We start from the raw sequence: 26,484 nt of genomic DNA on the forward strand, positions 1-26,484 counted from the left end.
CTAGCATCTGCCGCCTCCTCCCCCCCCCCCCCCCCCGAGAGCCCAGGGGCAGCTCCAGCTGCGGGGGGGCACAGCTGGGGCAGGCCCCACTCCCAGCCAGGGGGTAGGTGCTGGCACAGGGTCTCTCCTCCCTCCCCCCCCCCGGCGAGGCAGCTGCAGCGGTCCCGCGGGCGCTCGCTAGCTCGAGCAGGGCCCCAGCCGGGTCACGTGGCTCCCAGCTGGGCGCCGCTGGCGCGCCCGGCCCCGCCCTCCCCGAGACTACAACTCCCAAGGTGCAGCGCGGGGGGGCGTGTCCCCTGGCCCCGCCCCGCCCCGGGCTGAGCGTCCCGGGGCGGCGCGCGGCGGAGCTGCCCTGCGGCGGAGACACCCCGACTCTGACTCCGCCCCCGCCCGGCGCCCGCCGCAGCTCGGGGCGAGGCCAGAAGCGGGCTCCAGCTCCCGCCGCGCCCCGCAGCCTCGCCGCGCGCCGGGACCCGGGCCCCGCCTCGCCGCAGCCTCGGGGGCCGCTCGGGGCCGGCCTGGGCAGCGCCCTGGGCACAGGCTGCGGGGCAGAGCCGTCCCCGTCCCCCCAGCCCGCGCCCGCTGCCATCCCCGCGCCCGAGACCCTGGCGCGGTCCGGCCAAGCTGAGCCCGCCCGGGGCTGCCTCCCGCTCGGGCTTTGGGTGGATTCTCTCCGTTCGTTCGTCTCCCGGGACCCCCGGAGTTTTGTCTGCCTGGCGCCTGAGCATCCCGCCTGCCGGAGACGGGTCGCTAGGGGAATCGCCGCGGGGCAAGCGGCCTGTCCCGCCCTGCGAGCCGCCCGGGACTAGGGGCGCCGTGTGGCCGGCGGTGACCGGGAGTCTCGAACCCCTCACTCGGCTGCACCCCAGGCTTTTATGGATAACGTTTAATTGACTCCACGCTCAGATCTGCCTGGCAGGATTCCTGCTTGTTGGGCTTCCCCTTTCCCCCCCACCTCTTTTGTTCGGCTGCTGCAGAGGTGTCAACCTAAGGGCGTTTGCGGGATTGAAACCCCATCCCAGCCTTCAAGTCAAGTGAGCCCCAGTCCCTAGGTCTGAGGGAGTGGGGATGGTAGCAGGGCAAGTCCCTGCTAAGCAAGGCTGTCTGGTGAGTGTGGAGCCGGAGCTCGCAGCTGGGGAACGCTGGTCTGTTTTTAGCCTGTTCTAGGTAGCGGAAGCTGGGAGCACGTGAATGCTGCCTGAGAACCCTGCACTGGGAGACGGGTGAACGGCTCTTTCCTCACCCAGTGCTCCCCAGCCGGTCTGTGACCCTCACGTCAAACTCCCTGGGGAGAGCTGGATTTGAGTATGCTCCTAAACCCAATTGGGAAGGTGGATGAGACTTCTTTCCCATCGAGCCTGGCTGCTCCGGTTTCAGAGGCCTGGCCTGGAGAGGGCCGTTCCCATCACGTCTCTGTGTCTTTATGGAGCAAAACATTCACCTGCAGATCTGACCCTGGTGCCTCTAGCCTTAGCTCCGTGCAGTCCTTGGAGCTGCTTTCAGGGATGGCGGAAGGCAGTGGGACACTCAGCTCCTGGGAAGCTGTTCCGTGTCTGGTGAGGAGTATTGAGCTGGGTGTTCCCCCCAGGGCAGGATGCTGAGACAGAGGGATCCCAGGGCAGCTTGTTCTGTGACTGAGAAGAAGTGGCTCTAGACTGGCCTTGCAAAGCACTTGGGGCTGGTACAGCGAACCCCAAACTCAGAGAGCAGGGTCCCCAATCCTGCCTGACCTAGAATCCCCCTCCCAGCACCAGGGTGGATGGGGCAGCACATGGCCAGCTCAAAGCAGTAGGGACAGAGAGAGCAGAACAAAAACTGCACAGGTAGCCAGAAAAGCAAGCATCGCTTGGTCTGGTCCCGGCTGCCGTTCTGGGCAGGCCAGCCAGCCCCGCGTCCTGACTGTTGCTTCCTTTGGCATCAGTTCCGTTAACTGCACCAGGCTTCCCCTGCACCACCTGGGCCAGGACTACGTCTTTTCCTGACCTGGAAACGAGTCATGCCATCTCCCAGTGACTCCAGCCATTCCCTGACTGGCCGCTCCTCCCGCAGCCTCACCCATCTCCGAGTGCAGAGGACCTGGCTGCAGATCCTGCTGGTGCTGGGCTTCATTCAGGTCATCCTGGGTATCCTCGTCATCACCTTCAGCCTTGTGGCAGCTACCATCACGCCCTCCACCAAGGTCCGGCACTCCTGCCCCTCCTGGGCCGGCTTCTTGGTGAGTCTCCTGGTTCTCACAGACAAGGAGCTGCCGTCTCCAGGGAAAGTGGGGAGTCTCTAGGCAGCTCCAAGGTGCTGGACCAGGCCTTGGGTGGCCAATTGTGTGTGCTGCTGGCCTTTCCGGGAGCTGGTTGGGGAGTTGGGTGGGAGCCAGCTGCTGTGTGGCTGGGGGAGAGGGTCGGGGGGAACTCCTCCCCTCTGGCTTTTGTTGGCTAGGAGAATTTCCAGAATAACTCTCAGCAATGCATTCCCCCCCATGCCCCTCCCGCCCTTCTTGGTCCAAGGCACCAAGACTGGTTAGTGACAGGGCTGGGAATTTGGCCTAGGGGCAAATCCCCCTGAACTGGCTTCCTGTTGAACTTCCTCCAGGCCAGCTCCTACTCCCCCATCTCCCAGGCCATCAGCCCTAGCCCTCCTTCGCCCGGGGAGAGGGTGTGCAACAGACCTTAATGCCCCCTTACAGCTCCAGGGATTCAGGATGGTCCCTGGTTTACCAATGGGGCTGCAGGCCTACGGGAGCTGAGAGAGGCCCTCAGCAGCTCCTGGATCCCTGCCCTGTGTTTCAGACACTTGACACCCCCCCTCTCCCCAGCTCACCTTGGACCCACCTCTCCTGCCTGCTCCATCAGCACAGCCCCCTGCTGGGGGATGCCTGGCTACGGTCTTGCTGGCTGGCTCAGAGCTGCCTGCAGGCCCTGGGCTCTCCAGAGTGCCCTGAATCAGCACTTTCCTCAAGCTGTCTCAGCTCCCTTGGCCTGTGGTTCCTGCCTGTTGGCCTTGCTGCTGCCGCCCAGGATGGGCCCCACTCCCGAGGCTAGGCCTTGGCCCCAATCCCTCTGGGACCAGCTTTGTGGGCTGCAGGGCTCGGAGGAGGGTTCGTGGCCTGTGGGGGTCTCAGGCCTCCTGCCCCTCCTCTCTCCTTCCCACTGTAATTCCTGTTCTTCTGTCCCACCTAGTTGGCGCTGTCCGGGCTCATCGGCATCGTCTCCTGGAAACGTCCCTTCACCCTGGTGGTAGGTGTCTCCTGTGTGTGGGCTGTGGGTGTCCTCACTGACCCAGGCTAGGGCCCAGCCCCTCACCCAGCTTCTGTCATGGGCCACCACAGGCACCTGCTTCTCCCCCGCCCTGCACCAGGACGGGAAGGGCAGAGTGAAAAGGCAATCTCTTGTGCACGCATGTGTGTATCACGTGTCCTGGCTTCTAATATGCACGCTGGCCTGTTGCCTCTCACTTCCCCGACATGCCTGCCCAGCTCATGGCCTCTGTCTGTCCTGGCTGCAGATCACCTTCTTCACGCTGCTTTCCGTGCTGGGTGTCATGCTGAGCCTCGCCGGCTCCATCCTCTCCTGCCAGAACGCTCAGCTGGTGAAGTCCTTGGAGGCCTGCACAAGGGTAAGGCCCGGCCCAGCCCTTCGAGGGACTCTGCCTCCTGGGGCTGGGTGACAGCCCCTCTGGGAAGTGGGCACGCCTGGGGAGGTTGCACGTCAATGCCTGTGGGTGAGCGGAGTGGGCTTAGCCTCTGTGCCTGGGGCAGGGCAGTGGGCCCATGGGAGGGAGGGGCTAGTATCCCAGCTGCTCGAAGGGAGGCTAGGCTGGGACAGTTCTTGGGGCTGGTTCTTGTGGAAGGGACCTACTGGCTGGGTCTCCCTGGGACCTACTGGCAGGGCAGATGGTGCAGTTGCAGGATTCCTTGTGTCTGGGCCCAGGGGGCTTGGCCATCCTTTACTCTTAGGATTGTCCTGGAGCCTCCAGGAATTGAAGATTAATCTTAATTAAAGATTATGCCATGTGACAAAACCTTCAGGAATACATCCAACCAAAATTGGCAACCCTACTCACTCTGGGTCTCTCCTCCCTTCAGGAGAAAGACTCCTGTGTCTGCTGCCAGGCCCGCTCCGAGTACCCGTCCATGGGCCCCGCCTGCAGCAGGCAGGGCGAGATACTGACCATGTTCCCCAACCCTGACTGCTGGAGCGTCCGCATGGCTCTGAAGGTAACTGGGCCAGCTGCACTGGGCAGGTGGGGAGGTTTGCACTCTGCAGGGGTTCTCTGTGGGAGAGACGGGGGGCCTTGGAGCCTGACCGGGGCTCTCTCCACTGGGGTCGGGGGTGCTCGTGTCTGGGGGGCAGTCCTTTCTATGCTCTCTGCATAATGGGGCAGCTTGGTGTCTGGGGGGGCTCCCTATGCTCTTTGCACTGGGATGGGGGGCTCGGTGTCTGGGGGGTGCTCTCTATGCTTTCTGCACAGAGCCTGTGCACGCTCTGAGCAGCATCTCTGGGGCTCATTCCCATCTCCCCTGCATCCCAGGATCTTCTATTCAGTGTTTGTGGCCTGACCATCTTCTCCACCATTGTCTGCACACTCTCCGCTGTCACGTGCTGCATCCAGATCTTCTCCCTGGACATTATCCATGCGGTGAGTCCTGGCCCGGCCTGCGGCTCCTCTCCCAGAGGATTCCCACTCCACAGGAGCCTGGGGTCGGAGGGTCAGGCCCTGGGGATGCTGGAGAGAACCTGGAGGGGTCTGGATCCTGCCCTCAAATCTCCTTGCACCCAGGGAGTCCCCTGCCCATGGTCCCCATGCTTTGCCTGTTCCTCAGGGACACAAGCAGCAGCTCCTTGGCATTTGCAGTGGTGCAATATGCAGGGACGGGGACTATTGGGCGCTGGAGCTGTTCCCTGGTACCTCTCTGGGTGAGTAGGGCCAACAGCAGGGGAAAGGGATGTGTCCCATCCCCCACCTAGGCACCTGGCCCGGGGTGCTGACAGGCTCCCCTCTCCCTGCAGCTGGCCCCGCAGCGCTCCAGTTCGGTGACCCTGGAGTGCACGTCTCCCCCAGACCCCTTCCTGCAGAACATGATGGACTTCGAGGAGTTTGTGCCCCCGGTGCCGCCGCCCCCGTACTATCCACCGGAGTACACCTGCAGCTCCGAGACCGACGCCCAGAGGTACAAACACACTGGAGGAGAGTGCAGTGCCGGGGGGGAGGGCAGTGGGGTGGGCTCTGGGGCAGGGGGGAAGCCCATTGCTGAGTTGTGCGTGCGGGGACCTCAGGGACACACAGGATCAGCAAGAAAACAGGGCGGGGAGGACAGTGAGGGGAGAGCCTGAGGTGGGACTGGGGGACACCCAGCTGGGGTTGGGGGAAGAGGTAGGGAGGGGGAGGCCAGGGCAGGGCTTGTGGGGGACCCAGGGGTTGCTCCGGGCAGGTTTCAGCCTGGACCCCACTAGGCTGCTTCTATGGGAGGTTTGGTGCCCCATTGTGGCTGATGCCCCTTTCCTGTGTGGACCCACAGCATCACCTATAACGGTTCCATGGACAGCCCTGTGCCTCTCTACCCCACCGACTTCCCCCCATCCTACGAGACTGTCATGGGACTCCAGGCAGGCAGCCAGGTAAGGAGCCCAGGGGCTCTCGGCTTGGCCAGGCCCGGAGCTGGGCGGTTGTTCAGAGAGGTGGGCCTGGCAAGGAGCAGGCGGTGCCTGGCCCAGTCCTTTCACCAGAGGCTCAGGGTACCCCCGGTAAAACCACAGAGTGACGGGTGAGGGAGAAGCTGGGCTGGGTGAGGGGATGGAGGAGCTGTAACGGACTCCAGGCGGGCCCAGGGGGTGAGCAGCACATCCTTGCTGCTGTCTCCTCAGCCTATCACTGACGGCACTGTGGTGGTAGAGGGACGGGGGGAGGTAGCGGTTTACCTCACCTGCCCTGTCTCTGTAACATCGAGGGGCCAACCCAGCTACAGCACACTGCATACACTGTGCTAAATCTACCATAGCGACTCCAGCCCCAGCCTCTCCCAGCAAGGGGTGTTGTGGGGTTGGCGGGCAGGAGCACTGGCTGGGGGGAGAGCTTAGCATGCAGCCTCTCCCTGCCCGCACGCCCTGCGTATGGTTCTGTGATGTGATGTGCCCACCCTGCAGGCCACACTGTTCGACTCGCAGCTCACGGATCCGTCACATGGCTGCACCTGTGACCACGTCCCCTCCATGGTGCTCAGCGGGGAAGGTAACAGGGTCCTTGGGCAGCAGCTGGGGGCAGGGCCCAGGGAGGAGGGAGCAGCCTGTGTCCAACTCTGCCCATGACTGGGTGGGAGATGGGGGCTGGAGATGGGGGCTGGGCAAAGTCCTGGTGAGCACCATATGGGTGCCTGTGGGCTGGGTGGGAGGACAGTGGCATGTGCCCAGTAGGGGTGGAGCTGGGAGTCCCGTGCCTGTGAGCTGGTCCCCCAGCAGGGCTGGGATAGGTGCTCCCAAGACAGGTACCCTGGGAATGTGCTCCGATCCCTCCCAGAGAGCCCTGTGCATCCCGCCTTGCCTGCGTGCCTTGCAGTGTCCATGGACAGCGGCTCCCTGGTCATGTCCGAGATCATCGACGTCCCCGGAGACAGCAGTCCCTCAGAGGACTCCTGCTTGCTGGAGCTGCAGGGCTCCATGCGCTCGGTGGACTACGTCCTCTTCCGCTCCATCCAGCGCAGCCGCGCGGACTACTGCCTGAGCGTGGACTGCATGCAGTGCGGCCACCACCCCCGCAGCCCCACGCTGGGCCTGCAGGGCCCCTTCGAGGATATACCCCAGCCCCGGGTGCGGGGGGAGCGCTCTTACTCCTGCTCCACCCCTGGCCCCAGTTATGAGAGGCTCTTGGAGACAGGCGGGGCCGTGACCCACAGCTGCAATCGTCTGGAAGGGCTGGCTCGCTGCGCTGGGCCTTGCTTCCCTGAGGTGCGACTCAAGGGCAAGAGCTCGCTGCCAGAGCACCAGGGCATCAGCTACACCAGCTCTCTGTATCCGGAGCACGGTCACCGCCACCATCAGCGACGCAACAGTGAGACATCCTGCCGGCTGGCCCCCGCCCGGGGCCTGAGCCGACGGCCGCTCATGCGGTCGCACAGCGACCCTGGCATTGCTGTTGCCAGTGATCCTGGTAGGTCGGAATGGCCAGGGGGAGCCGGGCTGGCGTTGGTGCCCATGTCAGTCTGTTCTCACTAATGCACTTGGGGGTGGGGGATGGACCATTCACGCTCCTCCAGGGGTGTTCCAGGGGTTGCTGGTCAGTGGTCACTGATGGGTTGGGTGGGTGCAGTTTGCAGGCACCGAGTGGAATTGGTGCACGATCGATATGCAGCTCATGTCAGGGGACTTGTGCAGGCCTGGCAGTGGGTGCGCACGCATGGCCCCTGCAGGGGCTGGGGTGTGCGCGATGGCATGCCCATGCACACTGCTTCCTTGAGGGAACGGGTGCGTGCAACTGATGGGTTGATGCATGGTCATGTGATGGGATCTGGGGCAGGAGGAGGGCAGAGCCTGAGTATCTACCCCTTGCCTTCTTTCTCCTTCCAGCCGACTTCCGGGATCTGCTTTATACCAAAGCGCTGGAGGATGATGCATCCAACTCTTCTGCGGACACAGGTCAGGGCAGAGTCCGGTTCAGGATGAGTGTCTGACACGCGACCTGGGGGATGGGCTGGGAATCACTGGGGGGGCTGATGAGTGACCCCTTTACTTGGGAGTACCTGGCAGCGTGCTGTAGTGTCCCCTGCTGGGATCGGCAATCTTTGGCATGCAGCCCATCAGGGGAAGCCGCTGGTGGGCCGGGCCGGCTTGTTTACCTACAGTACAGTGTCCGCAGGTTCAGCCAGCACGTTCCTTGGTCTGCACCGCTTTCCGCAGGCCCCATTGGCCTGGGACGGGGCACCGTGGCCAGTGGGAGCTGCAATCAGCCGAACTTGCGGATGCCGCAAGTAAACAAAGCGGCCCGGCCAGCCTATGGCTTTCCCTGAGAGGCCGCGTGCCAAAGGTTGCTGATCCCTGCCCTAGAGCATCCCCTGCTGGGAGAGGCTGGCTTGATAGGGAGGCCCTTCACCACCCCCCCCCCCCCCCCAGAGTGCATAGCAGCCCTAGGCCTCTTGGCCACAGCCTCTGGGGCCCCATGCGGCCTGTGCTTTCTCCCATCCCCACTGCGTTCCCCTGAGGTCGCGGTTCTCACGGGCCAATCTCCTTACAGGACTGTGCTCTGAAGCCTGCCTACTCCGGCTCTCGCACTGCGACTCACCCCCGCTCCTCCGGGCCGCCTCTGCCAGGAAGAACAAGGTCCCAGTGCCCAAGAAGGTGACACAGCGGCTGTCGAAGGCAGCGACGCGCTCCCTGGGGGACCTGAAGGTTTGTCGTGGTACCCGGGGGCTGGTGGCCAGGTTCCTGCAGAGATCCAAGCGCAGCCTGGTGTCTGGCGTGGAGATGGCTGGGCACAGCTCCCAGGGCCACAAACAGGTAGGGGCTCTATGTTGGCCACGCTCTATGTGCAGGGCAGCTGAGAAGCGCTGGCAGGCCCCATGCTGCCCATCCCCCTGGGCCTGGGCCTGGGCTGTCCGATACAGGCATTTCCAGGCCCAGTCCTGTCTAGCTCGGCCTCCCCTGCACCTGTCCTACCCTGGGGAGATTGCCTGGCTGGGAGCTCCCAGTTTCCTTCTTGCTGGGCGATGGCATCCTGGAGCCACTTGCTGCAGAGTCAGCCTATTAACCCTTCCCAGCCTCTCTCTATGGTTGCCTGGCTGGGTGCCCAGCAGTGAGCTCATCAGAGAGACGTGATCCTCCGTACGTTCTCCCCCAGGCCACACTGGCCCTTGGGCTGCCATAGCCACAGCAAACACCTGCCCACTGCCTTGGCGCTCTCAGCTGCCCCTCCCTTTTCTCTGAGCAGGGTCTCTCGGGGGCTCCCTGCATGCCCTGGGCTTTGGGAGCGTTTGCCCCTTGTTCCACTGGGCTGGAGGAGCTGGGGGCCTGCCTGTTTCTCTCTGTTGGTTCTTGCCTGGGATGGGCCCCCCCATCAGTGAGATGTGTAGGGCCAGGATGTGGCTCTGCACTCTGGAGCTCTGTGTCACTATGGTCCCGGGCCAGGCTGGGAGCAGGGGACTCCTGAGTCCTACAGTGCTCCTGGCTCTGCCACTGACTCACCTCAGTTTAGCCACTTGTAAAAAAGGGCCCATGACCCTTCCCTGCTCCCAGGTTAGTGAAGGTCGGTGAGTGCTGCCTGCATTGCTCCGTGTGGAAGGCTCTGGAAGGACCCAGCCTGCGTTGGGTAATGGTCCCCAGGAACTCTAGGATTTGGCTGGTCTATAATTGCAGCTTGTTGGCCCAATACATGCCTTTGCTGCATGTGACCAGCCCTCTTCCCCTGCAGTCTCCTTTCCAGGCCATCCGTGCTGACGTTCCTCCTCCAGCAGCCATCTCCCCAACCTGCAATTAGGCTCCCTTCTCTGATGAAGTCTTTAGGTCACGATCCTGGCATCTGAGCTGAGACTTTAGTGCACTGACCTTCCCCTCCTAGTCCAGGGTGGCTCTGTCCCTTGGATGATGCTAAGTCACAGCTTGCCCCTTTTGGCAGCTTAAAGCCACCGTGCGAGACCTGATGGGCCTGAGCCCAGGAGACTGTTCACTGGTCCTGGAGAGCTCTGTTCCCTCCCTGGCTTCCTGAAACCGTTCCTCACTTTGTGCACTGGGAACTGCTCTGGGGAGTTCTGAGGCTACTCTGCCTTCCTGGCTGGGACAGCAAGCAACACCTCTGCTTGCTGCCTCACCGAGTCACAGGCTGCTCGTGCTGTCACCCACCAGGGCCAGCTGCCTCCTTGCCCTCAGTCCCTGGCTGTGGCCTCCATCTGCTCAGGGGTGACTGGGGGGAAGGTGCCTGCTCCCTGGGCTCTCAGGGCTCCTCTGTGGGGTGTCCCCACCCCTCCAGTCTGCATCTCGGCACTTGCTGAGGGCTGTTCTGCCTGGCAGGGCTTCTCCTGGATGTGCCCTTGTGGCAAGGTTCCTACCCTCACACGGAGCACTCCAGACACCTTCCCCCATCCCCCCGAGCCCTTTGCCCATTACAGCTACTAGCCAGAGGCGCAGTAGCAGGAGAGAAGCCAGGCCATGGGCTCTCCAAACACCGGCCTCTCCCTGGTGCATGAAGCGCAGTGTCTGGGCTGCAGCTCTGGGGCAGTCCTGCTCCAGTTCCAGCCTGGAGAAGGCGAGGGGCAGGTGTTGCACACGCAGCACGCAGTGCCCTGCTGTCCTCACCTCTGCCCTTGTTGCTGTGGCTTGCCAGGTGCCTCGGAGTCTGTGGCAGGCAGCAGAGCACGCGCTGCCTGAGGGGATTCACTTGCAGAGCTGCGGGGACCTGAGCTCCACCTCCTCGCTGCGTCGCCTCCTGTCTGCCCGCCAGCTGGAGTGCAGCCGTCCGCGCAGCCTCAATGGGGTCTACAAGGAGAGCATCCTCTGAGGGAAGCCGCCACCTTGCCCTCCGCCTTGCCTCTCATACCCCAGCCCAGCTGGGAGTCTCCACCAGCATCAGGCTCTCTCTGCCTGGGGTCCACAGCAAGAACTTTCCCTTGGGTGCTGGGGAAGGGCCACGGGCTGGCTCATTCCCAGCAGACATTCCTCGCTGCTAGGTGACAGTGAGAGAAAGCACAAGCTGAGGACCCACACAGACCGCCAAGGGCAGAGCACTGTGGCCTGGTTCGGTGGATCTCTGCTCAGGACTCTGGGAAGGAGGAGGTGCTGCAGTCTGCGCACTGCAGTGGAAACTGGTGAGCGTGGACACAGCCTGCTTTGTGCTGACAGGCAGTGCGTGCCCCCGTGCTCACTCCGAGGAGCCAGCAAGCTTTGGAGCGTTGCCTGTGGGGGTGACACGGGGTGTTCCTGGGGCCAAGCCCTTGCTGTATATTGGACAGGGCTATTTCAGTGTGCATCCACACAGGCCCTCCTTGTATTAATAACCCAATAGAAGGGGCGGAGCCTGGTCCCGCCGCCTTCGCTGCAGTCTGCTGGTCCAGACGCTAACATGGTTCCCAGGGTGAGGAAGCTGGGCTCAATGTGCATGGTGATGTCCTCCCATGACAGGCCTGGGTCTCGCTTGGCCCCTGCATTCAGGGAATGCTCGCTGGCTGGCCAGGTTGCCTCACAGGGCCGTCTGTGTCAGGGAGATTGTAGGCTTGAGCCCAGCTCAGCCCTGCTCTCCTCAGATGCTGTGCAACCCTTTCTAGAGTGGGGGAAGGAGGGGCACGGTAGGCCAGGCTATGCTGGGCTTCCCCACAACTGCCCTTCTCTTCAGGCAGGTCCACAGCCCCCAAGCAGAGGCTGCAGCCCCTTCCCATAGAGACTGACCTTCCCTTTTGTCCCCTTCTCCAGCTCATCTTATCTCCCCAGCCCTTCCCCGTCCTGGGCTGTGGGCCTGGATCTTATGGTGGAACTCTGGCTTGAGAGTGCGGCCATGACCAGTGAAAGGCCTAGGCCCTGGAGAAGGGCTTCAGGAAGCTGGGGTCAATCTGCTCCACAAGGTTTAGGGGCAAAACTAAACCCCTCTGTGCACTAAGTGCCCATCCCCCCTCCACCCCACCCCCACCTCCCCAAGCCCTAGCCAGGCTCTTCCCATCCCTGGGCTCTGGCAGCCTCTCCCTCCTCCTCCCCGCCAGCTGATGCCTTTGCTTGTATGCTGCATGTGCGACGCAGCTCTCCCCTCTCTGGGACGGTGGGGGTTGCACTCTTTTTACCTCGGGAAGCATGTTGGGAACTCCTGCAGGGAGTCTCCACTGCAGGCTCTTTAAGCTGCACTGACACTTGTACAAGAAACCAAATAAAGTTATACACCCCCAGGAGCCAGCTTGGGCTGCCTCATGTCCTGCCGGCCTGCAGTGGACCTGCACCAGCTGCCTCCATGCTACAGCTGGGAAGAACTCTGGCTCAGTCCAGGAGAGTGGGGAAAGGAGCCCTGGGGCTCTTGCTAACCTGTCATGGGAAAGAAGACAAGCCTCTCTTTGGGTCAGTGACAATGGCCCCATTCAGGCATTGTCTGTGTGGGGCGTATCTGTTCATTGCAGGTGTCTGGGGGGGCGCATCTGTGCATGGAGGCGTGCGCGTGTTCACAGGGTGTGAGGGCCGTGTGGATAGAGGCACACGTCTGGTCACAGGGTGAGAGGGCCGTGCGTCTGGACACAGGGTCTGAGGACCGTGCAGCTGGAGGCATATGTCCGAACACAGGGTGAGAGGGCTGTGTGGCTGGAGGTGTGTGCGTTGAGTCAAACACTGGAACAAATGACCTAGGGAGGTTGTGGAATTGTGGTCACTGGAGGTTTTGAAGAACAGGTTAGACAAACCTGTCAGGGCTGGGTTAGATAATACACTCCCGCCTCGGGGCAGGGGACTGGACTAGGTGACTTCTGAAGGTCCTAGCCTGTCCTGCATTCTATGAGCCTACGCTCTGTAGGTTGATCTGTTTGGTGCACACGTGCATAGGGGGAGGCCAGTCCCTCCCAGCTCCAGCCCCACTCTAGCATTTGGGTGGAGGCTTGGGCTGCCTCTTAGGAGCCTTGTTCCTAGGCTCTGCTTCCCCAGCTGCGAGTGGGCAGGAGCTGCTACCACGAGCCAGCAGAGAGAGTGCTTCCCTCACTGTGCACCTGAGAGGCCCCCGGGCCTGGGCTACCACCAGCAGCTTCTATGCTCCCTGGGGAAACTTCGCAGCTGAGGAGGGGCAGTGTAGGTTGCTGGGCCAAGCTGTGGGGAAGAGGCATCTGAGAGGAACTGCAGGTGCAGGAAGTGGGCTGAGTGCATGCCCCAGAGAGAATATCCATGTCAGGGGAGTTGGACATGAGGATGGGAGAGTTGGATAGTGAGGGCCATGCCAACTTGAGATGGTATCTGGTCCTGGGGGCGCAGGGGCTGATTTGCTTCAGCTGAAGGTTAGAGGGCAGCTGGTGGAGTTATAAGGAACCTTTACGTAGCTCTCCAGGGTGCACACCGGGACAGGTGCAGACTGGGGCTAGGGCGGGGAACCTGTGCTGTCTCTGATGGCAGCCTGGGGTTGTTTGCCTCGGTTGCCCTCGGCCACCTCTTGCTGCCTTTCTAAGGGGATCTCTCAGCTGTAGGGAGGAGCCGCTCCCGGAACTGAGGGTCCTGGGTGTAGGTGAAGAGGCGTTTCGCAGGCAGGGCCCTGCCAGCTCCCCCATTGTACCAACCTCTCCCACCAGTGCCTAGGCCAGCTTGTTAGCACTAACCCGCTGGGGGGACTGGGTGCCAGCACCAAGTGGGGTCGGGGGGGCACGGGCTGCTGGCCTCCCCAATTGCTCCTGGGGCACTGCACTTCCGCAGCCAGAACCGTGGCTCAGCTCCGCAGCCCAGGCTCCATGTCTTCTGTGCCCCGGGGACACGCTCTGCCTTCCCTGCATGCCTGCCCTGCTGCGGGCTGGACAGCAGCAGGGTGCACCGAGCCCCCACGCCCCTGGAACTCGGGTGTGATGGGCTGGCGGAGCCCCCAGGCCAGGCTGCCTGGTCCAGCCCCAGGCTCCCTCCGTGGCCAGGCGATTCTGGCTTGGCCCGGCTTGGCTCAGCTCAGCCCACTCTGCGGCTAGGTGATTCTGGCTCGGCTCAGCCCGGCCTCAGGCTCCCTCTGCGGCCAGGCAATTCCGGCTCGGCCCGGCTCGCCTCAGCTGAGCCTGACTCGGCCCCAGGCTCCCTCCGTGGCCAGGCGGTTCCGGCTCGGCCCCAGGCTCCCTCCGTGGCCAGGTGGTTCCAGCTTGGCTCGGCTCGGCTCAGCTCAGCCCACTCTGCGGCTAGGTGATTCTGGCTCGGCTCAGCCCGGCCCCAGGCTCCCTTCGCGGCCAAGGAACGCCGGCTCGGCCCGGCTCAGCTAGGCTCAGCTCAGCCCGGCTCGGCCCGGCCCCAGGCTCCCTCCGTGGCCAGGTGGTTCCAGCTTGGCTCGGCTCGGCTCAGCTCAGCTCAGCCGCTAAGTGATTCTGGCTCGGCTCAGCCCGGCCCCAGGCTCCCTTCGCGGCCAAGGAACGCCGGCTCGGCCCGGCTCAGCTAGGCTCAGCTCAGCCCGGCTCGGCCCCAGGCTCCCTTCGCGGCCAGGCAGTTCCAGCTCGGCTCGGCTCGGCTCGGCTCAGCTCAGGCTGGCTCGGCCCCAGGCTCCTTCCGTGGCCAGGCGGTTCCGGCTCGGCCCAGTCCGGCTCCGCCCCAGGAGATCCCGGCCCGGGCCGGCTCCGCCCCGGGCGATCCCCGCTAGGCTCGGGGGCCCAGCGGCTCCGGGCGCAGGCGCGGGGGCCGGGTCAGGTGACCGCGCCGTCACGTGACTCTCGGTCCACGCCCGTCCGCGGAGCCGCCGCCGCTGCCGGGCCCTGGCGCCGGGCTGCCCCGGTGAGTGGCCGCAGGAGCCTGTGGGCGGGCCCCGGACGCCTGGGTTCCCCCGCGGGCCTGGGGCGGCGGCTTCTGGGCCGGGATCCGCTGCGCCGCGCCCCGGTGAGCCCCCTGCCAGGCGGGGCCGCCCCATTGCTCAGCCCGGTGCTGGGCGCCCGGCCCCGGGGGCAGCTGCCGCCCCCGCTTGCCGTGGTTCCGTGCTGTGCTGGTCGGGGCCTGGAGCCTCTCCACGGGGCCCCGCGTGGGCTGCGTGAGTGGGGGCCCGTCCAGCCGGCTCCGGGGGAGCTGCTTGGCGCAGCCGGTCAGGCTTGTGTCAGGGCTTTTTCTGAGCCCCTCCCCTCATCCTCCCTGTGCCAGGGCACGTGTGTGGGCCCTGAACTAGGGGTGGGGCCAGCCAGGTTCTGTTTTTTTAGCCCAATCTCTGTTTCGCACCCCGGGCCCTTTATGGCATTAGAAGGAGACCATGGTCCCTGCCCCAAGGACCTGTGGAGACAAGAGCAGGGGCCATGCAGTCAATCAGGGCTAGGGCCGGAGCTTTGATCTAGGCTCTTTCAAATTCATAATTTTCATCCTGACGTGGAATCCACAGGAAAGATAATCACAGTAAAGGTGAGTTAATTCCATGGCCTCGTCCTCTCAAAATCCGTCTCCTGGGGAAAAGGGAATTCTCAGCAGCCTAAACCAGAGTGAGTCTTGGGCCATGATAAATGACCATGCATGTTCTCAAGGGTGGGGGTCATTTCCAGGCAAGAGATGAATGTTGCATTCCTAGTTGCCCCGATTTTAAGTAACTTTTCTTCTCCATGTGGCCTGAACTAACCTACAGCCGGCAGGGTCAAAGAATTCTTCGTTGGTTTTATTTTCAGTGTGTTGTCCCACAGTGCTTTTCAGCTGGAGGCATCGCCAAGCACTTGGCATACTTTCAACACAGTGAGTACTTACTATTGAAATGCACCCAGCTCCAGGGTGGAACGCAGCAGTCATTGTGTACCAGGAGAAACTGCGCAACAAGTGTCACAGAAAGTGACTAATAATTTCATCCCCTGAAATTGCAGGGCAATTCTAGTTTGGCATAGTATTGCCCAAGTGGGACTTGGCCAGGGTACCAGGGTTAATGCAGGCCTCCGTGAGAAGTCATGTGGCAGCAGATGTAGCTTGGCATGACTGGGCATTTGCTAATCCCTCATTAAGACTGCCATCGTAATCGAGGTCAGGTGGAACTGAGCCATTGCAAAAGATGCCTGTGTTACTGGCTAGGCAAGATGGATGAGGTCCTTATGCCAGCACCCAGCTCCTCTCTCGCCTTCCTCCCCTCGTCTCGCCCACCCATTGCTGTTCGCTCTGTGTCCTCACAGGGTGAGTCCCATGTTGTCATAGTCTCCTGCCCAGGTGTCTGATGGCCTCAGGGCCTCCTGATTCTCACTGGCTGGGGCTGGCACCAAAGAACAGGTCAGTGTTATGCGGGAATGATATGTACCTGCTCTCTGCTCCCTTGCTCTGATCATTAATGAAGTTGGTAAATATAGGACCGGATCGCTGAGGTGCCCACTACAACCCCTTAAGAGCTGGGTCAGGTGAGCCTTGGAGGCCGGAGGGGTTCAGGGTGAGGGGAAGGAGCAGCTGGTATCCCAGGAGCAGGGGCTGCTGGGTAAGAAGGGACAAAGTCAGGGTGGCTGAAGGAGACTAGGGGAGTAGTTGGGAAGAGGCTGGGAAAGAGCATGGGGTGGGACAAGACTTGAGAAGATGAGATCAGGTGTGGGAGGGACTGGAGCCAAGGCTCCCTTTAAAAGAGAGGCTGGGGCTGGCTGTGGAGGTGGAAGTCTTGGTGAGTTGAGGGAATTGCAGCTTGTTGTGGCCCTGGGGTTCAGCTGAGCGGAAGGGCACGGAGGAGAGATCAGGACAGGAGTTACCAGAGCGGCTCAGCTCCCTGATACCCTCCACCACCAGGCTGGGCTGAGCTGGGCAGGCGGCCTCCTCTCTTTGTGCTGTTCCAGGAGTCCCTGTGGTCCTGGGCTTGCCCGGCTGCTCCTGAGGCTGGAGCCACTGAAGGCGCAGTGAGTGGGGAGTGGGTGTCCCAGCGGCCCCGACACTCACAGCCTCCATCCTGCTTTCAGGCCCAGGTGCCCAGTGCTGTGCTCGCTGGGACTGGCTGCGGGGTCACACCGGGCAGGAAAGGCGCCATGTGGGCTGGGTGCGCCAGCATTGTGGGCTGGTTCCTTTTCATCCAGACAGCGCCCGGGGCGGCAGGTAAGCGCTTGTGACGTGTCGTGTGTGTGACCTGCGGGGAGGGTCCCTCCTGGGTGCCGCTCAGCCTCTGCACTTCTCCTCGGCGTGGGGGGAAGTAGCAGGGTATTGGCTGGTGCAGGAGTCTTGGGGTTTGAGAGACCAAACGGGTGTTCTGAGAACCCTGCTGCTCCTGAGATGGGTGCCTGGGACCGTGTGGGAGGGACCTCGCTCAGGGGCATCCCCAGAGCTCAGAGGAATGGGATTGACGGGGGGTGGGAATCCTCTCCCAGGAGGGTGGGGAAGCCCCAAACTGTACCCGGAGCCCTGCACTCACCCAGTCTCTCTCTCTCTTCCTAGGCAGCCGTCCCTGCAGCCCCCAGTATTTTGGCCATGACTTGATGGTGTGTGAATGCAACGCCTCGTATTGTGACACGCTGGACCCCGTTGTCATCCCGGCCGTGGGCACATACGCCAAGTATGAGAGCAGCAAGGCGGGCAAGCGGCTGGAGCGCAGCGAGGGGAGGTTCCAGAGCGACTCCACGGCCCCAGGTATCTGCTTGGGCACTAGGGATGCTGAGGACAGGGCTGGCCGCTGGCCCTGGCCCTTGCTCCCAGCTGCAGGGCTCTGAGCCGAGCTGCTCTCTGCCCCGCAGATCTTGTGCTGAAGCTGGACACCGCGCAGCAGTACCAGAAAGTGAAGGGCTTTGGCGGCTCCGTCACAGATTCGGCTGCGATGAACATCCTGTCCCTGTCCAAGGAGACCCAATGCCACCTGCTCGCGTCCTACTTCACGGAGGAAGGTGAGCGCTGGGGGCCGACTCGGGGCAGTGATGTACGGCGTTGACTTGCTGGCTGTCCTGGTGGGGGGCAGGCCCTGGCTCTGGGCTTATGGCTCTCAGGAGCTACACGTCACGTCCTGCAGCCTGAGGCCCTCTGTCCCCACGTGTAGTCACTGGGACCTGCTGTTTTGGCTCCTGTGACACTGGGTCCTGGGTCACCTCCTTCCTGTCCCACAGGGATCGAGTACAATCTGCTCCGCATTCCCATGGCTAGCTGTGACTTCTCCACCCACCCCTACAGCTACGACGACACCCCCTACGACTACCAGCTCCTCAACTTTGGCCTGACGGATGAGGATACAAAGCTGAAAGTGAGCCGCACTGGAGCGGGGAGGGGGCCCCAGGGAGCGGGGAGCGGCCAGTCCCAATTTGCTCAGGTTTTCTACACTCCGACCGAGCTCCCAGGCCCCACCTCATCTGGGGTATTTTCTGTGGCCATCATGGGCTGGGGCTGGGGCTGATCCCCCACCCCCTGATGGCACTCACCCCTCAGCCATTGCTCTGGGTCTCCATCAGACGCTCCTTGGCCTCCCTGACAGCCCTGCAGGCGTCTCCCAGCCCCTCCTGCGTGACGAGTTGTGACGTTGTGAGGGGAAAGTCCCGTCTATGCAGTTGCTGGGCACCATGGCAAAGGGGAGCTCCCCTGTCCTGCAGCCTTTCTAGGCTCCCTTCTGCGTCTGCAGCCCTTGAGCTGCCACTGCTGCCCTCCTGAGAGGGAGTAGCCCCCAGGGGACCGGTGTGTCTAGGCACGTTCCTTCCTGAGACCCCTGTGGCACACAGTGAGCTGGTCCTGCTGCTCTGTCCCTTCAGATCCCCATTCTCCACCGAGCCATGGCCTTGTCCAAGAAGCCGCTGTCCCTGGTCGCCAGTCCCTGGTCATCCCCGGTCTGGATGAAAACCAGTGGGGAGATGAAAGGGAAGGGAAGCCTGAAGGGGAAGCCGGGGGACAAGTATCACAAGACCTGGGCCAACTACTTCATCAGGTAAAGGGCAGCGCGGGGCAGGGGCTCTCCTGTGGAGAGGAGCCGGCAGGATGCGGCGGGTCTCGGTGAGCACAGCTGGCCCTAGGGCTGTGCGAGGGAAGGGGCTGGACAGGTGTTAGGGACGGGGCGTTGGAGAAGTCGCGGTGTGAGCTCTCTGAGCCGGCAGAACAACAGACTGTGGGCGAGGTCTGTACAGTCCATGCGGGTGGGGGGCAGGGGGACTGGTCTCTGCGCCCCAGGCCGGGCGCTGGGGGGCACGGCTGGGGCTGCTAATGTTTCTCATCCCCGGCCCCCAGGTTCCTGGATGAATACGCCAAGCACAACTTGACATTCTGGGCGGTGACGGCACAGAACGAGCCCACGGCTGGGCTGATAAACAACTACCCCTTCCAGTGCCTGGGCTTCACCGCCGAGCACCAGCGGGACTTCGTTGCCCAGGACCTGGGCCCGGCACTGGCCAACAGCTCTCACAAGGGCATCCGGCTCATCATGCTGGACGACAACAGGGTGCTGCTCCCCCACTGGGCCAAAGTGGTGAGTCTGCATGCCGGGGCCCGTTGCTCCTTCGCCTGTTCTGCTGGGGCTGGCTGTGCATGAGCTCCGCTCTGCGGGGAGATGCCGGGTGTTGGGATTGGCCTGTGGTCCGAGCGTACTCAACGGGCACATGCCTGGCATGTGCCCTGCTGGGCGGGAGGAGCGGTTCCCGCCAGGCTGAGCAGGGTGCTCCCTCTTCTAAGGGCTGGGCCCTGGCAGGACATCCAGGAAGACTCCAGCCCTGCCAAAGCCAGTTCCCATGACCCCTGGATGACTATGAGGCTGCTGGGGGCAGAGAGCGCACTCTGGCCCCCAGGGACAGCTGCCCTGCTCCTTCCTCAAGGGAGCTGCTCCAGCAGCAGGGTTCCATCTAGCTGCCTCTAATTTCCTAGCCCTTTCGGTCTGGCTATAAGCATGAGTATGGCTGTGCTGGCCACCTGGCTTGGCAATCTGCTGCTCCCAGGAGAGCTGCCAGCCCTCCCATTCATGTTGTTTATCACAGCAGTGCCTGGAGGCTGTGCCCTGCCTCGCAGCCTGGGGGAGACTCCAGACAACGGGTGGCTGCCTTAGGTGGGCAGGAGCTGAGCTGAGGAGGTGACGCTGGCGGTGACCAGCCATGGTTGCAGCAGAGCAGCCCCTGGCCCCAGGGGAGGTTTGCTTGCACAGGAGGGTTTGATGAAGAATAACGAGCCCAGCATGGGGCTCCCCCCAGATCCCACGGTCTGCCCAACTTGGGACTCCAAAACACACATCCAGTGCTCTCAGCTGATCTGCGTGGGTGTGATGGTGCCTGGGGTCTGTGGCAGCCAGGACCCAGCTGCCCAGGGCGCTGAGCTCCCAGCTCTCCTTGGCTCCTTTCCTTCATGGGGCCCATTTGCTCTCCCCTTGGGCTGCAGAGTCTTCTCAATGCTGGGGGTGCTTGGCCCAATCTGCCTGCTCTCTGCTTTCAAGGACGAAGCCTCTGGGTTTCCCAGGGACCAGCTGTGGTTGGGACCTGGCTGCGAACCAAGTGCCTGATGCCCAGCCTGGATGAAGCTAGGGTAAAGTTGGCTAGCCTGGGAGCAGCAGGGGCTCCTGCCCTGGCTGTTCCCTTGGGACTCTTGGGCCCTGAGTGATCTCGGCTTCCTGGGAAGCAGCAGTGGCTTGTCCTGCATTTTGTTTTCCACCCAGGAAACCCTGGCCTTCCCTCGCAATGTCTGGGTGGGCCAGCACAGAGCAGAGTGCCAAGAGACAGTCCTGCCAGCACCCCGCTCTGCCCTGGCCTCTGGACTTGTTCCCAGCTGCAGAGCCGTGAACAATGTGTCCTGGTGGGCGTAAGGCCTGATCCCTAGGCACCTGCAGTGTCACTCAGGGCAGCAGAGTGGCTGGACCTGTGCTGTGAGGGAGAGCCCATCTGGGGTGTGCTCTCAAAGGGGTGTGTCGCTGGGTCCTTCTTTCTGCTGCTGTCTTGAAGGCCCGGGCCAATAAGTGACTGGTCCTCCTCTCTCCTTCCTTCCCAGGTACTGGGTGACCCAAACGCTGCTCGCTATGTCCATGGCATTGGCGTCCACTGGTACCTGGATTTCATTGCTCCCATAGAGGACACTGTGTTACCGACCCATGACCTCTTCCCTGATTACTTCATCTTGGCCACAGAGGCTTGCACTGGGTCCCACTTCTGGGAGAGGGACGTTATCCTGGGCTGCTGGGATCGCGGGAACCAGTATAGCCACAGCATCCTGACGGTAAGGCCCGCTCGGGTCCCCCACGCAGGCTGCCTCGGGAGCATCACCCACCCTGTCCCCTGCCTCCAGCTGAGCATGTCTGCCATCCCCTCACAGAACCTGAACAACTTCGTCTCCGGCTGGGTCGACTGGAACCTGGCCCTGGACCTGGAGGGGGGGCCCAACTGGGTCCAGAACTTGGTGGACAGCCCGGTCATCGTGGACAGGAAAAAGGATCTCTTCTACAAGCAGCCCATGTTCTACCACATTGGGCATTTCAGGTGAGCTGGGGCATTCCCAGTCAGCTGGTTTGGACTGCAGAGATTGTGCCCACAGCTGGCTCAGTGTTACGAATTACACCTTGTAGGACACGCACACAAGTGCTACGAATTACACCTGGTAGGACACGCACACAAGTGCTACGAATTACACCTGGTAGGACACGCACACAAGTGCTACGAATTACACCTGGTAGGACACGCACACAAGTGCTGCGAATTATACCTGGTAGGACACGCACACAAGTGCTGCGAATTATACCTGATAGGACACGCACACCAGTGCTGCGAATTATACCTGATAGGTCACGCACAGTTCGAATCTAGGCTGAGGCACAGAAACAAAGTCCACAACTGCAGAGTTCCCAAAAGACACTAAGTTTATTACGCTCGAGCGTGGTGCCCCCCTGCTAGCCAGGAGGGGACCCTGAATGCAGATTATACAAAGGTTATATACCTTTTAGCAAAGCATGTTGCCCTCGTGCATCGGAAACCTTAGCCAATAAACAAACCCTTGTCTTATCTACCACCTATCCCTGCTTGGTGCATTCCTCGTGCTATACCAGTATGTTAATTACACAGCATGGTCCTAAAGCCATGCATCAGTAACTTTTATTATCAGGATGGGAGGCCTCACATCAAGGCCAAGAGACAGGGAGTTAGAGACTGACAAAAACCAGATACTGGGAGACAAGGCAGGCTGGAGACAAGGAGGAGGATTTTCACAGGGATTCAATATCTAAGGATTACTCCTCCTGATGTATGATGTGCTGGCATTTAAACAATGGTGGGCCCCAAACCAAAATGGAGTCACATGTGCTAACTTTTCCTTAACACTCAGTACACGTGTGCTGGTGAGTTAATGCCCAGGGTCAAAAGAGTCACAGGTGTGTTAAACGCTTTTCCTGACCAGCCCAGAAAGTGAGATGCCAAGAGGTCTGGGTTTTCTCTGAGGGACCTCGGATTACTTGATTTCTTGGCCAACACCTAAACCCTTCGTTCTAAAGTTGAAAGTTTGTTGATTAAACACGAGGAAGAACAAGAAGTTAAAAGAAGCATTTATATGGAAACTGAAATTGGGAGATTATGTGAAACAAACTCAATTAAAACCTTGAAAGGTTTTCTCCTTTTGGAGGCAAAATCTTATTTTTTTTTATTTTTAGAACAACCTTTCTTTGAGGGAAAGGAAAGGGTTAATGCTATTTTGCAAGGGGTATTCACTTCTCCTGATTCTAACAGACAGCTTGCACAAGGTGGAGGGGGAGAGGGTAGAAGGGGGTGGGGAATGAGTCTTTTGCTGATGTCTTGGAATGCTGGATGGCTGGTCCGTCTCCAGTGGATGCTTTGGCTGCCATGTTGACCGTGGCGCCTGTTTGCTTGGACCCTGTCCTACATTCTGGGCAGGGACATTACTGGGTTGGGTCTTTTCTCCTTGGGCAGGGCTGGGCCCCTCTCATCTGGCTGTGCTGATGCAGCACATTGATTTCAGGATTGGCGAAAAGCTGAGAGAGACAGACATAGGATAGTGGGGCAGAAAGTAACAACAGGAAAGGGAGACAGAATGTGCCTCTGCGATGCTGGGAATTGAGGGTCCCCACAGAGCTGAGGATTCGCAGGTGAAAAACAAAGGGCCTTTAACAAGAGTGAGGCCTTCAGTCTGGTCTGCTCCTTTGGTCTCAGGCTCAAGGGAAGATGAGCTCAGCAGCCTGCTGGGCGACTGTAAGCTGAGCCCCACTCCCCCCCCCCCCCAGTTTCTTTTTAAGACACCCCTTCCTCACCCCCTCCCCCGAGGGGAAAACATGGATGTCTTGGCCTGGTTTATTCCCGCATTATTTTGCCCACCAACTAGGCCTAACATTTGACACATCAATTTTGATTTATTAATTTTCAGCTCCACATTTCCTGTTCTTTAACCTGCATCATTTTAACGTGGCTTTTGGATGATGCTAGTAGGCCCGTTGCTTTTGGGCTTTATTACTTTGTGTCTTTTGGGTTTTGTGCACCCATTGATTCAATTTAATTATTGAAAACAACGTGACCTATTTCCTGGTTCACGTCCAAGCCTGCAGGGTTCTAGGTTACTCTGACACCTTGTGAAGTGGTGCAGCCTTTTTGCACTTGAGATCACTACTGGGGTAAATTTTAGGTCCAATAATTACAGCAGTGCCCAGTGAGCCAGGCTCTGCTCCCTACCACCCCAGGCTGCAGCCTCTCTGTTTGTTGGCCCAGCGTTGTCTCTGGGGGCCGTCGCTTTCCTTCCCCCTGTGCTCACCGCTCCCTCTTATCTGTGCAGCAAGTTCATCCCTGAGGGCTCCCAGCATGTCGGGCTGGTTGTCTCCAAGAAGAGCTGCAAGTGCAACATGGAGTATGCAGCCTTCTTGCGCCCGGATGGCGCCGCCGTGCTCGTGGTCCTGAACAGGTATGTGGCTGGGCCTGGAGTGTGAGAGCCTCGTCCAGACTGGGAGCGGGGCAGGGGCTTAGGGAGTCGGTGCCGGGATGGGAGTTCATAGAATCATAGAATATCAGGGTTGGAAGGGACCTCAGGAGGTCATCTAGTCCAACCCCCTGCTCAAAGCAGGACCAATCCCCAACTAGTTGGGAGCCCAGAGCTGGCCTTTGGGGCAGGGAGGAGGAAAGAGACTTGGAGATAACCAGGCTACTCACTGAGCACTGCAAGAACAGCGCTGATGGGGGCAGAGGAGGGCCACGCCGCTGGCCTGAGCATCAGCAGGTGCCCCCAAACTGGCAGCAGGCACGCACCCTGCCCCCAGGAGCTCACAGTACAATCCAGGGGGCTGGGGAACCCTGGAAGCAGCTGGTTGTGGGGCAGGGGAGAGGCACTGAACACATGGTGGGTGAGAACTCTGCTGGTCACATTCACTGATCCTCGTCTAGAGAGGGGCCTGCGAGCAGGGCAGGCGAGTGTGGTCCCTTCACCTTGCTCCTGCAGCCTGCATGGCACTGCTCTCTTCATCTGGAGGTGAGGTGCAGCCCCCTCGATTCATTGTCAGGCAGTCAGTGGTGGAGCTGGATCTGCTGGGCAGTCATGCAGTCAGACTGACTCTGCCCCTCGCCCTCCTCAGGTACTCCGCGGATGTGCCATTCGGGATCTCAGACCCAGGCGTTGGCTTCATTGAGGCTCTGGCTCCAGCTGACTCCATCCAGACCTACCTGTGGAGACGGCAGTGAGAAGGCTCGGGGGGCCTGGGGTGGGGGGAAGGACTCTGCGTGCTGCTCTGGAGACTCGCTCTGTGGGGACGTTCCAGGCAGAACAGACAGGGCTGGGTGGGGCCCTCAGGGAGACAGGGAGGCGAGCACCCACCTAGATCTGCCCCTTGCAAAGCACAGCACCTGGGCAGGGGCAGAGCTGACAAGCTGAGCCCCAAGCCTGCAGCATGTCTAGAGCCAGCTGGGCCCTACTGGACCCGGGCACAGTGGGAGCAGGACTCCCTTTGCCTCACAGGAGTGAAGATCCATGTGCTGTAAACACAATCGCTGCTGCTCTGCCAAACAGCAGCCGTCTCTGGCTCTCTTTGGGCCCCACCCCCACCCCCACCCCCACCCCCACCCCAGCCTGGTCTCCAGCAGAGCCTAGCACATGGGCATGTCTGTCAGAGCGGCGTGGGTGCCTGTCTGGAGCTTTACATCAACTGGGAGTTAAAATCCCGCCGCCTCTCCCCTCCTATGCACTGCGCCCCAGGCTGCTCCCACCCCAGTGACACTTCCTTGGGTGCCTTGAACCAAGGAGACCGGAACACCTGGTTCCGGAGGGGAAAGACCCCTGAGCATGCTGGGAAATAATCTCCTTTATAAACCCCTGCTGGAGGCTCAGTCTGCAGGGTGGTAAGTGAAGCCCCTGGGCAAGGACGGTAGCTTCATGCTGAGATCCAATGGGCAGGCATTGCACTTGCACCAGGAGCCATTACCCCTGGGCTGAGCGCTGCTCACCTTAATCTGCCCCAGGGAGGTCCGCGTTTGGGGCGGGTGCCCCGGCTGGCTCCCCGTCTCCCCCTGGCTTGCTGGGCTGCCTGTTCTGCTGCCGTCTGTCGGCATCTCTGGCCTTCCCCTGTTGGGCTGCAAGAGATGGAATCACAGGGAGCTCCTTGAGGTTGGACCCTCACCTCAGACAGTGGCTGATAACTGAAGCAGGGGGTCACAGATGAGGGCCCAGGCTCATTCTGGGCTCTGTGTTCCTTGTTGCTCTGTGACAGAATCGGGCTCCAGTGGGGCATGCCGGATGCTGTTCCAACCCCTACAGGCTCTCCCCGCCTGGGAGCCCTTGGGCCAGGGACTTTGCCTGGCAGAGTTCATGCTGCGGATGGTGCTGTATACATTGAATAATTGTTGACTAGCAAGGGGCGCAGCGGCCCAGGGAACATGCTGCTCTGACAGTGCCTTTCCCTGCATCACCTGCCCCAGGGCTGGCAGGCCTGAGGGAGAGGAAATAGGGAATGGGTGAGAGAGCTTCTTTACCTTTTCTGCGAATAGCAGAGCAAGGGCCCAGCAGATGAAATTGTAAGGAAATAAATGTTTAAAGTACATAAAAAGAAATTATTTCTAACAGGGTGCATAATTTACCTGTGGAACTCACTGCCACAAGATTTCACTGAGGCCAAGAGCTGATAGGATTCCAAAAAAGCATTAGTCATTTATATGGATTAACACCCATAGTTACATTTTGAAAGGATAAAACCAAAGCTTGGACAAAATCTAAACCCTCCCGCTTCCTAGCGTGACCCAGTGACTCACTGCTCTAGGAGGAACGAGCAGACCAGTGGCCCCGTTACTGAAGCGGAGTTGTTTTGCATGTAAAGCAGGTATTCCACCACTGGTTTATGTATGAGGAACACAGCATACTTTCCTCCACGTTCCAGCTATTACTTTTTGAGCACAGAATGAAATTTCGGAACATTTCCAAGTAATTTGTTTACTTATTTTGAATAAAAATTAATTTAAAATGGTTCCTTTAAGAAGTTTAGCACCTGGTGTCAGACTGTTTTGTGTGTCCTGAATGATCTTATTAATGGGATAACAGAGATGCTTCAAACTGCCCACTTCAGACTCACTAAAACCTGGTGCACTGGCTACAGTTGAAGACTTTCTTTCTTTCTTTTTTTTAAGAGGATTAATCTTTATTTTTTGGCAGTGGTCTTGGTAACTGCAAGTTTCTTCAGCAGGGACTGACAACTAATCTTCTTCTGCAGAGAGTTCCGCACACAACGCCTGGCTGCTGTCTCCTGTTGGCTCAGTGGCAGCGAAGCTGAAAGTGCCCTCAGCAAGGATGCCATCTTTCAAAATGACCCATGGTAACGAAGCCAACCTGCCCTTAGGGACACTGGTGGGGCTTGGCAGCAGAGAGACTCAGTCCTAAAGAAACAAATGGCTTTGAAAAGCTCCTTGTTTCACCTGCTCTGCTCACCGAGGGTGCGGGGGAGAGCAGGGGGAAGCTTCAGTGTGGATATGGGCTTGCACGCACCCGGAGGAGTGTGAGGGGAAGTAGGTGTGAGCAAGGGACTGGGGACTGCGTGCTCTGCCTACTT

At 60.6% G+C, this 26,484-nt stretch overlaps 2 protein-coding genes across 8 annotated transcripts; both read left to right on the forward strand.

Annotated features, from left to right (window-relative positions):
- Positions 1-448: 448 nt before the first annotated feature.
- On the forward strand, positions 449-11,848 carry ENTREP3 (endosomal transmembrane epsin interactor 3). 2 transcript variants are annotated; one of them, XM_077841140.1, is made up of 13 exons: positions 449-1,107; positions 1,922-2,215; positions 3,174-3,230; positions 3,499-3,609; positions 4,079-4,210; positions 4,525-4,632; positions 5,004-5,164; positions 5,513-5,612; positions 6,138-6,222; positions 6,547-7,137; positions 7,554-7,622; positions 8,218-8,480; positions 10,300-11,848. In XM_077841140.1, exons 2-13 carry the CDS (start codon positions 1,997-1,999, stop codon positions 10,471-10,473), a joined length of 2,070 nt encoding a protein of 689 aa, XP_077697266.1. In that variant the 5' UTR covers positions 449-1,107; positions 1,922-1,996; the 3' UTR covers positions 10,474-11,848. The 2 variants fall into 2 exon arrangements, with proteins under 2 accessions (XP_077697266.1, XP_077697267.1); XM_077841141.1 differs by having other exon boundaries at positions 449-1,034.
- A 2,478-nt stretch (positions 11,849-14,326) lies between these two features.
- Positions 14,327-24,504, forward strand: GBA1 (glucosylceramidase beta 1). 6 transcript variants are annotated; one of them, XM_077841134.1, is made up of 12 exons: positions 14,327-14,381; positions 15,248-15,311; positions 15,737-16,628; positions 16,965-17,156; positions 17,261-17,407; positions 17,624-17,757; positions 18,257-18,429; positions 18,726-18,963; positions 20,463-20,687; positions 20,784-20,947; positions 23,238-23,363; positions 24,028-24,504. In XM_077841134.1, the coding sequence occupies exons 3-12, from the start codon at positions 16,562-16,564 to the stop codon at positions 24,131-24,133; spliced, it is 1,572 nt and encodes a 523-aa protein (XP_077697260.1). In that variant the 5' UTR covers positions 14,327-14,381; positions 15,248-15,311; positions 15,737-16,561; the 3' UTR covers positions 24,134-24,504. The 6 variants fall into 6 exon arrangements, with proteins under 6 accessions (XP_077697260.1, XP_077697263.1, XP_077697264.1 ...); XM_077841137.1 differs by having other exon boundaries at positions 14,344-14,381; positions 16,496-16,628; XM_077841138.1 differs by lacking the exon at positions 15,248-15,311 and having other exon boundaries at positions 14,363-14,381; positions 16,496-16,628.
- The last annotated feature ends 1,980 nt before the right edge of the window (positions 24,505-26,484 follow it).

This window comes from Eretmochelys imbricata, chromosome 24 (genome assembly GCF_965152235.1).
Source record: "Eretmochelys imbricata isolate rEreImb1 chromosome 24, rEreImb1.hap1, whole genome shotgun sequence".
NCBI lineage: Eukaryota > Metazoa > Chordata > Testudines > Cheloniidae > Eretmochelys > Eretmochelys imbricata.

Bases quoted from the DNA above. Each gene is read 5' to 3' on its own strand.
- ENTREP3 (XM_077841140.1), top strand. From the start codon at position 1,997: ATGCCATCTCCCAGTGACTCCAGCCATTCCCTGACTGGCCGCTCCTCC. The intron at 3,610-4,078 runs GTAAGGCCCGGC...TCCTCCCTTCAG, and splicing joins CCTTGGAGGCCTGCACAAGG to GAGAAAGACTCCTGTGTCTG. The intron at 7,623-8,217 runs GTCAGGGCAGAG...ATCTCCTTACAG, and splicing joins CAACTCTTCTGCGGACACAG to GACTGTGCTCTGAAGCCTGC.
- GBA1 (XM_077841134.1), top strand. From the start codon at position 16,562: ATGTGGGCTGGGTGCGCCAGCATTGTGGGCTGGTTCCTTTTCATCCAG. The intron at 18,430-18,725 runs GTAAAGGGCAGC...CCCGGCCCCCAG, and splicing joins TGGGCCAACTACTTCATCAG to GTTCCTGGATGAATACGCCA. The intron at 23,364-24,027 runs GTATGTGGCTGG...CGCCCTCCTCAG, and splicing joins GTGCTCGTGGTCCTGAACAG to GTACTCCGCGGATGTGCCAT.